Source organism: Corvus hawaiiensis, chromosome 3, assembly GCF_020740725.1.
Source record: "Corvus hawaiiensis isolate bCorHaw1 chromosome 3, bCorHaw1.pri.cur, whole genome shotgun sequence".
In the NCBI taxonomy this organism is placed as follows: Eukaryota; Metazoa; Chordata; class Aves; order Passeriformes; family Corvidae; genus Corvus; species Corvus hawaiiensis.
Window position 1 is genome coordinate 83870401 of NC_063215.1, and position 13918 is coordinate 83884318.

A 13918-nucleotide genomic window follows, 5' to 3' on the forward strand; every position below is an offset into this window, starting at 1 on the left:
CAAACCATGCCTTCCTCTCTTTGTTATAATACATTTTGCCATATGTTATAGATAGTTTAAGGTAAATCACATGTTGTCTTGAAAAATTACATTTGAAGGAAAAAGCTTTTTTGATTTCAAAGGAATATTATGTAAGAAATGCAAGTGTGTGTTTATGGTTTTTCTTTTATATTTTTTAAACTTGATTCAGTCACCTAAAAGTTTGCTGCTTCTCTTGAAGACACAGTCCTCATAGATATTATACGTTTCTATAGAAGAGATTTTCAATACGTTGTGAAAAACATACATGTCTGGACTTCTAACATTTATATTCATTCATGCTTGCAAAATCACCTGCAAACATCCACATTGTTAATTTCACATGAGTAGTGCTGTGGGCAGCTATAGATGTTTATAATAAAATAACAATTCACCATTATGCAGAGATAAAATTGATTCACAGTGCATAATAAATCTCTGCCTTTTGTTATAGACTGGTGCTTGAATACGTTCGGCTTCACATTCTTCATTTTGTACTAACTGGTAGGAAAAAGAAAATGTGAAGCAGGTAATCAGGCAGTGAACTTACTAGGGCAGCAGCAGTTTTACTTTCCATGTTATCAGAGACCTGATGCATGCATAATCACATAGTGAGAAAATCAGGCACGGTGATTCTATCTGCTTCAAGATTTCTATCTGTAAAACATGAATAGTGGTGCTTTATAAGAAAGTGATATTTACTTCATATTCTTTCATATTCATTGTTTACCAGTTGCTCTGTATGAAACTCCTTTTGTTTATAAATACTTTTCTGTTTCATCTGCTAGCATAAAGTGTTTCTGACACATCTGTACAGTATGAAAGTATGTACTGCTGCTTAAAATTCCAAGCATTTTTCTAATGTGGTTAATGTTACAAACCCAGATGCCTAATTTTTGTGTGTATTGTCTTACATCTGCTTACACATCTGCTTTATCTATTGGCTTTTGATCTTTAACTTGCTATCGTATTCATATGATTTGGCAGTAGCAACCTGATAAACTCTACTGTGTGTTGATAGGTAACTGTCACAAAAAATGAGAAATGTCTGCCCTCTGTCAAAATTGCCCTCTGTCAAGATTAATTTTGGGACTGGAAATGTCTAGACTGTATGGCTGCCATTGGACATTTTCAAAATGTTGGTGAAATGTGTTTATGACATGGTCTACTTTTTTTCCCTTTCCCCATAAGACACTGAACGGTTAAGTGAAGAAATGAAAGATGGCCTCAGGCAGCTTGCGCAGACTTTGCAACTGTATTTGAAAACTGAGATCCAGGATGAGTCTCAATTGCCACCTGCAATTGACTTTTTTCAGATCTTCACAAAAGTAAGTGTTAAAATCTGGTTGCTTGACAACTCATAAATTATCCTTTCCTCATGTTCGCAATTTATTTCTGCGTGGGAGTTCAGTAGATACATTCAGAGTGTGATATATGACAAAGTGAATTCAAACTATTTTTTTTAAATTCAGTCAGTATTTAAGCAGAAGTATAACTTTTCTATAATTGCAACACTTCAGAATTAAAGCAGTAGCCAGAGGATATTTCTTTTCTTTTTTTAGAATTGTCATGTTAAAGCTGTTGGGTGAAAAAAAAGCAAGGAAGTTCAAATATAATTGAGTCAATCAACCTAAAATTTTTTTACAGTAATAAAGGGCATATAACATCACTCTTCAGCCTAGAATTTTTCTGCAAAGTGATATATATTTGCAGATATGCTCCCATGCTATTTTGTCATTTAGTAGTATATGCTAATGTTTGTGGTAGTACTGTATCCCACAAGCTGCTTTTTCCAGAGGCGTTGCAGATTATTTATTCTGAAAGACTACATGTAAAGTATTTAAAGTTAGTTTCCACAGTATGTAAAATGTTTGTTGTGTTACTAACTAAGTATTGTTGGCTTTTAGTGTAGATATTTTATTCCATTCAATTCGGGAAGCTAAATTCAAACAATGCTAGCAGAAATATTTTATATGAAGAGTACTCATAGTTTTAACTCCATTTAATTTCTTTGATTCCTAATTGATTGATAAATTCTACCTTAAGATTTATCTTAAGTTATTTATGTTTTGGTTGTTTTAGTAAGTGTATTCTTATGAAGTAAGCCAAACTATAACATTTCTTTTTCTTCTGATATAAATAAAAGAGTGAGCCTCTTTGAGAGAAATGAAATAAAAATGCTATAAATTTTTTTTTTTTAACATTTAAAAAAAATCTGTTTGCAAAGTTATGGAACCTTCTTTTTTGCTGTGGACAGGAGTAGGAACAATATAATCAACTGTGTTGCTTTTCTGTACTTTTTTTTTAGTGGTGATTAGACTGCTGTGATGTAAAGCTGTAATTTTACCTGAGAAACCACTCAGTCTGAAATAGACCCAGTCAAAAGGTTGTATAGATAAAACCCATTATGTAGTACCTCGTCTCCACTGAAGCTGTTTTACTGTCTCTGTTGGCGTGCTGGTTTGGCCTGAACTTTGTCAGATGCATTTCACTTGAAAGATGCACCTTGTGTTATCGGGTGTAGAGGCTTTGTGCAGCTGAAGATAAAACTGGTTATCAGAAGATGATCACTGCCTACTCAGTTTGAACTGAGTTGCAGCTTGTAAGAAATTCTTTCCGAATGTTGTTGCCTTCTATGTAATAAGCAAGCTTAAGATGGAGACTGGCCGTGGTGGCTTTACAGAAACAGCGTGATGATTACTAAACACATTGGAACACTGGTGAAGAAAATAGAGAAGGCTTTTACATTTTTTATGTACACACATGCACAAGTATGTGCACATATGTGCACCTCCTCTTCCCTCCCATGTATTTTACCAAGGTGATGTAAGTGGCAATCAAAGGCAGAGTGAAAGCCAAGACTTCCCAGCTCCGTATCTTGTTAACTGGAGAACTGGGAATGCTCCTGTTAATGACAACATTTGCTCCACTATGGCTTTGATATCACACAGATATTTTAAACTTGATGTATTCTGCATGTTGACTGTGAATTTTCCCCCACCCTATTGAAAAGGACTGAGTTTTTAAGTTATTGTTCTTTGGTTTGGGGTTTTTTTTGTCCATTAAAGCAGGGCTCATTTCCTTGTTTTGCTCATTCTATTTAGTCTGTGTGGTAGTCTGCCCTGAGAAAATGGAGAGCAAATGACATCTACCTGTCATGTGTACACATACTTGATATCATTAATACTAAAAAGAGCTGGCAGAAGGGATAGGAGAGTCTGACTGGACAGGTGAGTGGTTGGGAAAAAGAGCTGTCAACAGCCCTGTGCTTTACATGAGTAAGATTAGTATCTCGTTCAGAGTTCAGTCAAGCACAACTGTCAAGCTTTTTGTAAGACCTTGTTGTCACTGTCTAATTTTCCATGTGGCATTTTACAGCCTTCCCAATTTGGTTGTCAAACGAGTGTGTTATGAAGTGTGATATTGTATTAAAATATTAATTTGGTATGCCCCCATCCCTAGTGAGGTAGCAGCAGACATTTTCTGCCATTCCCACAGAATGTTTTTTGGAAGCTAAACTGGATGTCCATGCAATATTTTTTTAATTTTTTTTTTTGTTTTGTTTTGTTTAAGCTGAATAGGGGTGCTTATTTTCAGCAGGTAAAATTTAAGACTTTGGAACTGTAAAGTCTCTGATAAGACTTTTGCAGTCTCTTCTCTGTAGTATAACTCTAAAGAAGACCAGCTGTGATGACTTCCCTGCGTGGTCATAGAATAAAGAAATACTACAGATACATGACTTCAAGATGTAATCTTGTTTTCCCAACTGCTTCCAACATTCCTTTCAAGTTCAGTAGGTGCTTATTCGAACATTGAACTTTTTTGGATCGGTTCTTTCATTGCGTGCCGCAAAAAGATCCAGTCAGAGGTCTTTTTTTATTCTGTTTGATGCTGGATCCTCAAGAAGGAAAATAAACAGACTGTCAGACAAAAGAGAAAAATTATCCTGCAGTGAGGTGACTAAATTCCAGATGGTTCTTGGAAAATCTCCAACCTAATTTAGGTCAAAAGAGCTTCTCAGAAGCTCTTTTAAACAGTCCTCCTTCTCTGTTGTCCACTGCTCTTGTCTTTGTGAAAATTAATTACAGTTTTATTCACTTGCCTGTGTTGCTTAATAGGCAGAGAATGCCCCCGAATGCACATTTGTAGAAACTGCCCATTGAAAATCAAGACAATTTTGCCATTTCTTTCCATGGGAGCAGAATTTCACCCCAATGTATTTTTAGTTTGCATGAGACCTGTGGAAAATTCCAGCTGTACTGGATGGGGAGGTGTTTCAGAAGGGTTATGTACCTTTCTTTCTGACAGTGTTGCCCTGTCCTAGTTGCCCTGTCCAGTACTAGACAATTTGCTTTTGTATCAACTGTCCTTTGAGCCGGAGTTGAATTTTCTCATTTTTGTTATCTGATCACTTTTTGGAAGCTTCAGTTTATTTAACATGCCATTTATCAAGGTTGTGACTGTTTTAAAATTCTGATCCTCAGTATTAAACAGAATTATCTACAGCTAATTACGTGGTAAGGCTTTAACTCCACTGAGACATTTTCTAATGTCAAGATAAATTTTTGACAGCGTGGTTTTATGGTTTAATGATGTTTCCATAACCTTGAGATAAAATCAGTCCTTGCTTTTTATTCTTCAGCTTTTACTTACATGTGTGAGGAGGTGGCCTGGAGTCCTTTGAGACATTTAATGGATGCGGGATAAAGAATTAAATTTTTTGTATACATTTATGGTTCTTTTTATACCAGCAGACAGAACCATGTGAACCACTTTAAGAGATTGAATAAACTCTGTACCTGCCATGTTGACTGTGAAACTGTGACTCTACTGACGGGAATCAGGCCTAAGATGACTTCTTTTAGATGAAATGTAGGCTTGGCATTTTACATAGAATTGCAACTACTCACACTGTGTCAGAATTGATGTTTTGATGAAACTGTTGATAAACTTTTTGGGAAAGGATGCTGGATTGAAGATTTTAGGGAACCCCATAGAGCAGAGATGATACATAACTCCTGAAGTAAGAGTCTTTTTCTAATTTTTCTGTTGTGCAGAATTTCTCTTTCTGGACAGTATTTTAACCACACATGGGGTGATAGGGACTAGACAAAGGATTTTTGGCTTTCTGAATTTTTCAATCTTTCCTGCAGTTCCAATCTTGACAGCTTTTTGTTATGAACAGATTCTGCTTTGAAAATAGATGTGCTGCTTGCTTTCAGTTCACTGGAGAGGTCACACACCTGTATATGTGGGAGGTGAGTTGTCTTCTTTATGCAGGTGGTGGATGTGCTGCTCACCACCCTCCTCTCAGGTGCTGTTCTACTCATTCCTTTTCAGGTCAGTTTAGAATGGACACAGATTGAAGAGCAAAAACAGGTCTGAATGACTGTAGAGCTGTAAGTCTAGGATAGTACAAACGGAAGTATCTGTATGTGTTAGAAATACGTGCAACTTTTATATGTCAGATTAACTTCTTTTCGTCTCACTTTTTTGAAGTTTGTGAAAATGACATTAAAGTGAAGAAGAGATACAAGTTTGATGCTGTAGGCCAGTCTCTGTGCCCACAAATAGTTTTAACCAAAAGACCAGTTGTCCATTTACGCTGTTGTTGTAGTTGATTTTGTTTTTAACTTCAGAAGAAGTAAGGAGGTTCTATAAAGTGCAGAGGTACATCCCTCAAGAGCCAGTGTCCTAGTCTCTTTAAAATCCTTTGTTCATTTCTCCTATCAAAACTTGGATATATTTTACTTGTTCTTTTAACTTTTCTGTACTTACTTTTTATTCCACTCAATGCTTTGAAAGAATTTCTTTTCAACATAAAAGGTATTAGTACCAATTAAAAAGAAATCTCACTGTTAAAAGGGTTTTAGTATGTATTTACATAGGCAGAAGAGAACTAGGAGCTGAGCAGTGTCTCTTGGCCTTTGTAAAGTCTGAATACTGAATTATGGTAATATATTTATGTGTTGTTTTAGGTGCAAGTTGAAGGAGATACTAAATGATATGACTGATAAAGTAAGTTTGATCTTCATGTTGCTCCTTCAGATCTTATAGGCATCAGAGAGCGTGTGTTCTCTGAGAAGACCTTGGAATACAAGATACAGCTGCCTGGTCAAGATATTCTTCAGTAATGCCTTCAGTAGGTTACTCTTATTTAGGATTCACTGCTTAACTTAGTAATTCATGTAATTAGGTAAATTAAAATTGATTTGTATCAAGAAAGTCAAAAGAAATACTAGGATAAAGTTATGAGCAGGTTAAGAGTTGTTAAAGACATACAGGTGAAGATTGCTTTCTGATGCTAGGCTTGCTAATCTAATTAACTCTGGATGCACTTGTTCAGTTTCCCAATGATTGGGAGGCTGTGAGTTTTTTCTCCTGGAGACAGGAAAAAAAACCAAGTGCATGCTTAATCCATCAGTGTTCTTTGTGTAATTCAAAGCTAATGTACATTGCTGCCTTGTCTAATGGTAATTTGAAGACCAATACTGACAAATTTATTTTTAGTCACCGCCTAGGAAACTATTTTGCAAAAACCTTTTTATTTTGATTGTTCTTTTTTATTATAAATGCCAAAGTCTTATAACTTCCAGGAATTATTATACCTGAAACAACATTGGTTAGTCTTAGGTGCTCAATATACATTTATGCTTGTTAATCTTAACTCTTTTTGTTTTAGAGTAGTAGGAATATGTTCTTGCTCATCAAACTATATCAGAACTTTCTTCTCTGACTATTGCCATCTGTAAGTCTACTGCATGACATTTGTGATTATCTTTTTACCTACATTGCTATTGATTTAGTATTTCTGTTGATAAAGTTTTGTTTCGTGGGAATATGGACATGGTGTGTCCTCTCTCCTGTACTCTATGTGTGTGGTTTTAACCTGTTGAAAGCTTCACACTTACAGCTGTGAAGAACTGAGTTGCAATCATCAGAAATATTGTGTCACTGCCACTATAATTTCAGGAGAATTTTTCAGTACTCTCTTTCCGGTGTATGTCTGAACATAACAGAAATCATTCTGATGGACCTTCATATTTGTACTGAGCAAACATGAATGATCACTTGCCTAACATGTATTGTTGATTCTGGGTTGCTGTCTTACCTAGTGAGAGGGTTTTTTTGTTTTGTGGTGGGTTTTTTTGTTTGTTTTCTTTTTTTTTTTTTAATTTTTTAGTGTAGGACTGGAAAGGACCCAGGTGGCCAGGACTTAATTACCATTATTTTTCCTAATTCTGCTCAGACCATATCCACAAAAGACACTGTTTAAAAAGCCAGTGGTGTCTGATGTGATATACATCAGTCTGTTTTCTGACACCGTTATGGAAGTGAACTGGAAGCAGTAATAATAAAAAGCTTTAGTGGTTGTATCAATTGGAATACATGCAAAAAAATGTGTGGAGTGAGGCACCTTTTACATTTAGGAAAAGCCAGCATGAAGCAAGGTCATGGAGATGTTTCATAAAGATCTGAGTAGTAAATGAAAACCATTTACATCCTCTATCAGCAATTTTAAGAGCCTCTAATTGAGGAGGATAACTGCTTGTAGTGCTGTTGGCAGCAAAGTGTTCTATCCTTGTCTTTAGGATGACCTGCACTGGGGTTGCTTAAAGCATTTTTTGTTTGTTTGTTTTGGCTGGGGCAGAGCTAGAATTTTGTGTGGAAGGATTATTAATCAGCTCTGAGACTTGTTCAACATGTTTTATAGATGAAAAGGCAAAAAGCTCTTTTCCTTCCAGAATGACATTGCAGTAGATTGATAGTTGAAAAATACCACGCTCTTGGAATATAGGATGGGGAGCCATGTATTTGTGGTGGTGTTGTTGACTTGCTATATTCTGAGCTGCTTCAGAATCTCTCCGAAAATGAGTATAACATCTGTCTAAGGTATGCTGTAAAGCTAAATAGCTGTTACAGTTTAAGTATCAATTGAGGGTGCAACAAGTGCTGTCTCATGTAGGCATTTCAGTGGGTGTCAATTAAATTATACCTACCTACATAAAATTCAGTCCTCAAAAGTGTGTTCTCTCCCTATTCCTCAATATATATCTTTTTGCTTTAACTGTAATTGTGGTGTGCCATGTTCTATTTCATTAAAACTACTCCTAAGTTTGTTGTAGAAATAAGGTGGAAAAAGAAACAATTAGGCCATGATACTGACTCAATAGCATAATCGAATTGATCCTGTGTTTCAGTATGGATGAGCAGCTGTCACAACGTGGTTGTAGCATTGATGCGCTGCAGGCTGGCGTGAGATCGCTTAGTTTGTGCCATAGCAACCCGAGCTGAGAAAGGCTGTCTTAAATAGTACATGTCCTATTTAAGTCATGATAGTACATGACAGTGCTTATGGATATTCTGCAATAGTGGCTGGCAGCAGATCCTGCAAGCAAGGTGCAAGAGCTCTGCTATTGACAACCAGGATGATTTGTCACAGCTTTCCTGCTTGCCTCTCCCTACACGCCTACACTGGAAGTTCCCATGCTGTCCCCAGGTAACTTAGATGTAGATTGACTGGCAGAGTCAGATCTGGGAATATTTCTTTTAGGAGATCATCTAATTTGCCTTAGTGATTTAATTTTTTCTCCCCCTTTCCTCCTGATTATGTAAATATTGACTAGACTTTTTTCATGCCTATAATCACAAATAAATTGTATTTATTCTTACAGATCCTTTGAAACTTTCTGTGCTGGTTATGGGCTTTTTGAAATTTTAAATGTGTTCATTCAAATGTGCCCCTAATGTCATAGCTACTGCAGATAATGGATTTGAACTTATCTCCCTTCTGAATTTAAAGTAATTGTGGGCTGTTATTAAAGTTTTTATAATCACTTTTGGAAATCTGGAAGTATTTTTCTAGTTTAAAATAGAAATTTGCAGTAATAAAGCTTTCTTCCTTCTCCCATTCCACAAGAATATTCTTCATTCTATCAACAAACCTCGTGCTTTGCCTGTACTCACAAATATAAAATTCATCTTCTTTCTTCTTCCATTAACATCAAGGCCAAGGTTTCATTCAGCTTTCAGAGGAAAGTGGTTTGGACACGCACTCTTTGATGGGTATTTTTATGCATCACAAGGTCATGGAAGTCAGAGTTATCTACACTCATGTAAATAGATGGGATGTGGTGATGTGTGGCTACTAGTCAAGATAGAAATGGTGAAGTGCTTACCTACTGCTTTATCAACATTCATTCAGTGTTGTGGGTGAAAATTACTGTGCCTGTTTGGCCCTCTTCCTCTTCTTGGAAGATAGTGAAGAAGGGCGAATACATTGTTGTCTGTGACATCAGTGCTTTCTGCTATGCAGAAATTATGTAGACTAAGTAATGCTGACATGTTTCTCACTTTGTAGTAATTTCAGCCTTTAAGCTCATTCTCAAAAAAATCTGTATTTGAAACAGCAACTTGCACAGTGTGCATTTGTGCTCTCTAATCTTCTGAAAGAGTCACGTTTACTTTTATACTTTATGAGTATGAGGTAAAATTCTATGATCTGGCTGATAGTGAGAAGCTGTTGCAACAGCATAGAATTGCTTGTTTTGCTCTTAAGCTTCCAACTTTTTCTTTGTATTTTTATGTGTTTGGGGTTTTTTTAACCTGCGTCAATATCCATCATCCTGGTGATAAATTAAATGGCATAAATTTGAACCAAGCATCTCTCTAAATGAGAGATTTCATTTGCCTAGGTTTTATAATTAATGATGCATGTATTGACTATTTTTTTGTGTATTAAAAAGTGAAGTACAGTCCATAGTTTTATAAAAAATTATGTAGTAGCTGAAGAAGCAGCTTGTGAGAATATGATAATGTTGGAATTTTCCTAGTGGATTTGGACCAATGACAGATATGAGTCCAACATAATTTGCTGCCTTAGTTATACAAGATCATTATGTTTTTCATTCCATAGCAATTTTTTCTTCATTAAATTATCCTTTCAGGCATATCAGTTGGATTGTAATTTTTAATTTAAGTTCCAGTTTATTTGTTTGGAAAGCCACAGTTCTGAAAAGCTCCAGTGGTAAAGCTTAGTGGTAAAGCAGTACTTCACCAGTTTGCCCCCATTCTGTCAGTTTACTGAGGCCCAAAATTTGTACGGTTGCCTGGATGATGTACCCAGGCTGACTCCAGAGCCAAGTGATGGCAGGAGTGACCAAGAGGAGGATTCAGCTTGTTGTCTTAATGTCCTTGTACCTGTTAGTTAAATCAGGAATAAGTGCATTTAACCATCTCGTATAAAAGGAATATGCTTGAGATGAATTTACAGTGGCTGCTGAGAACCACAGCAAGAATTGTACTATCATCTTCAGCATGAGTGGACCACAAGGTATAAAAAAGAAAAGCAATTTGGGTTAATTGTCTCAGCTGTGGTTTTGAAAAATATCTTTTTCTGGTTAACTTTAACTTTACACAGTTACCTAAAAAACTTCTTGGCTTAATGAAGACGTTAATGGATGTGCTTCCTATACATTATTGAACTGTCTTTGTAATATCTTGTCATGGCTGAAATTAGAGAATATAAGAACCTGTAAACAAAAAGTACTCAGTAACAGCAGGATGTTGTGCAACATTAATGGTTCTTATTTGCAAGCTTGCATCTTCTTGGAAGCAGCTGAATTTCGGTAGAGTTCTGACATCTCACTGTGGCCCTGGCTGTTGCTGGTGGTATCAGTAGAAAATACATCATAGTGCATGCTCTTGAGTCAGGGCTAAAAGTGAATCTGTGTCTGGCTCCAAGACCTGAGAGATCACAAATCTCCATAACCACACAAATTGTGTAAATACAGGAAAACACTGCCAAATAAAAAGAGATGTGTCTGGTAGCTTTGTATTCTGGAAGAAACTATCATCCATTGGTACAGATCTGCTGGGGAAGCAAACTGAAAGAGCTGGAGTATCCACAGCAGCAAGAGATTTTTGACCATGAAATAGCCTATTGTTTGGGAGAAGAGTAAGCATCTGCTTTCCAGGCATGGTGCTGCCAGCTATATTTCTTTGAGGGTTTTATCTTCAAATCAAGGAATTGCACTAGAGAAAAGAGAATAAATAAATTTTATGCTGGCAAACCTGTCCATGATATAAGCAAACCAAGCAGCCCAGTTTAGTAGCTCCAAAATGGTATGATTTCTAGTAACTCTTTTACTACTAAGTGTTGTAGATTCACAAGAAATTAAATTTGAAAATTAATTTTCTGATAATTTAATTTCTAGATGAGATGGGTGAGAGAAATGTGAAGACTCATAAGAAAGGCACAGAAAGAGAAAAACAAGCCTGCTTAGTAGGGCATGGTGTTTTCCAGTTAAGCCTGAGACAACATTTGAGCACCATTGTTTGTTGCCAGAGCATGTCTTGTTTTTTTGGAATGAGCATACAGGTATTTGTAGAAATTTAAGTGAATGTGCCTAAGTGTGAGAAATGGAGGCGATGAGAGGCTGGTGAGTTCCTACTCATTTGTGTAGTTCATCATATTCTATATTAATTTTTTGCTAGCATTAACCTGAACACATAAGGGGAAGTGAGAAGCTGTGAATATATGTCACTATATGCTTTTAATTGTGCTGTCTTGCTGATACCCCCTTGACTGGAGTTCTGTTGTCAGTGTGCAGTTTGAGGAGGTTTCTCTGGACCCCATTTTTGCATTGCTGTGGCAGAGGGGAGAAATGGTGCATAGGCAGGAATAAGATGAAGCTTGTTGCATCCAGCTTGTTGGATCGAACAAGCATATAATAACAGTAATATGTATTTATCTGCTGCCTTCTCCTGAACTGTTTGACTCCAGACTTCTCACAGTCAGCTTTCCAAGATGGGAAGGTAGGAGTGTGTTACATGCTGTCATTCAGTGGCAATTGATATTTAGTTGAGATAGCATTAAGTAGGGAATGCTTGATTGTCTGATGATAATTCTGTAATTAGTATTCTTAGTGATTAGAAATCTCCTTGGGTCTCATGAAATTATTTATTTTCATGTAGCAATAAGAATTAAGGTGTGTATCTGCAGCTTGGCAAGTTTTCTCCCGGTGTCTCATCTTTCCGGTCGGTAGCTGTTGTATGTCTTCTGCTGTTTCAGTGGAGATATGTTAGTTGTCTTAGTTCTTTATGGCAGAAAAAGAAACAACTCTTTTAGACCAAAAAATTTGCTTACTTGTTATGGTGCTACTAATAAAAGCACTCAGCAAATGAGAAGCTCTGAGTCCCACTTTTTAGAATCAAAATTGCACAGAGAATTTGGAGGACCTTCAAGAGGTAGGGCAGGTGGCTATTCTAGCTCATGAAAGCAAATGATGTTGATTAAATACAGGTAATGATCGATTGTGGAATTTAGAATAGTGAGGCAAAGTGACTTTGATTTATTGTTCCAAATAAAGCTGAGTTCTGAGAAAAAAAGATACAGTAAAAGATCTGGCCATGGGATCCTACAATGTTCACTTGATCTTTTTGGAAACTAACTAGCTTTGTTTAAATAGTCAATTTTGCTCTTCTCTCAGTAACACTGATTTTATAACTGGGTCTAAATGGAAAGGAAACCAACAGATTTTTATATCCAGAATGCCTGAAAGATTTTTAAGGCTGAAAGATAATTTTGCATTGTGATGGTGATCTACTGTTCTGGTTGAGATTGCAGATCTGTACTGAGATCATGTGCCCAGGCATATATGTGCTGTTTGACTTGGGTATCCATTCTGACCCTGTGACCTTGTGCTCAATCTTGTGTGTTAAGATCCTAGTAAATTGAGAGTCTCATCCTTGATTTAATGGGATTTGGGACAAGATGTGAATATACTCATTGCTTCTTAAGAGCAAACAGGGAACAAAACTTGAATTCTTCCCACACTGATTTGTTGCCAGAAGCTGCCTGCATTCACTCACATGTCATTCTGTCTTGGTAAGTCAATCTGCCTCCACTTATCTGCCTTAGCTCTTCTGTGTTCTGGGCGATGTTGTATTTGAATTATGTTCAGCACAGTGTATGTGAAATGTACACCATGGAATGATTGTTAGCACTAGCAGCATTGCACATGCTGTTCTGCTATAGGTTAGGAAGAATTAATTAGCACTGCTATTATTAAAGTGTTACTAATTAATGTTACACTGTAGTCATATGCTGTAAAAAGTTTTCAATAATCTGTTCAATAAGCTGTTTCACATATGTAACAGACATATGTTGTTATGCAAAAAAAAGGTAACTGAAATCAGGATTGCTTCGGGTTTTACTTGATGTAGATGCATTTTCTGGAGAAAATGAAACTGAAGTCTTACAGATCACACAAGGCCTGTGTACGTGTAGGTTCTACAGAACAGAATACGTGAGTCTATGATCTTTGAATCCCTAAGAGAAGACCTTTAATGAAGCTTGACTTTATGCCAGAACGCTCTGAAATGAGTTTGAAAATATTATTGATGTGTTTGTTATATGTTAAGGCACTCAGCTTCATAAAGGAATGCTAGAGAACTTTGGAAGTTAGGATGAAAACTACTTTAGAAGTATTTCCTATGAAAACACCCTTGATCTCTGATGCTTCCATATGGCTGTGACAAATGTTTCTGCTCCTTTATTCAAACTGGCAGGGAATCTGTAATTAAAGTATAGAAAGATGCACTAGAAAAAAAAAAAGCAAACCACCACGTCTTCCTTTTGAGAATTCAACTGGATTTCCTAGCTATAGGGATATTTTTATTTGTAGAAAAGTAAGACATGCCTGGAAATGCAGAAGGCTGCTTTGATGCTCTCTTGAGACATCTGTCCTTGATTAGCTGCTTGAATCAGTGTTGTTGTGTGTTTGTGCCTCATTGCCAGGGAAGCCATCACTGATAACTTCTTTTGAGAAAGAAAAAGCAGCAGATGAAAATGTATTCATTTGCTGCTTCATTCTGAGTTTGAAATGTTCCCCAAATT

At 36.5% G+C, this 13918-nt stretch overlaps 1 protein-coding gene across 5 annotated transcripts in view; it reads left to right on the forward strand.

The window, feature by feature from the left end:
* SMYD3 (SET and MYND domain containing 3) overlaps nucleotides 1–13918 on the forward strand; it is a 399660-nt gene that overhangs the window by 57517 nt on the left and 328225 nt on the right. For 4 of the 5 annotated variants that reach the window (XM_048299062.1, XM_048299064.1, XM_048299063.1 and 1 more), the window contains exon 5: nucleotides 1210–1346. In XM_048299062.1, coding sequence (XP_048155019.1) covers nucleotides 1210–1346 — 137 coding nt within the window. Of the gene's footprint in view, nucleotides 1–1209; nucleotides 1347–8497; nucleotides 8519–13918 lie in introns of those variants that run through there. The other variant, XM_048299067.1, reaches the window with a different exon arrangement.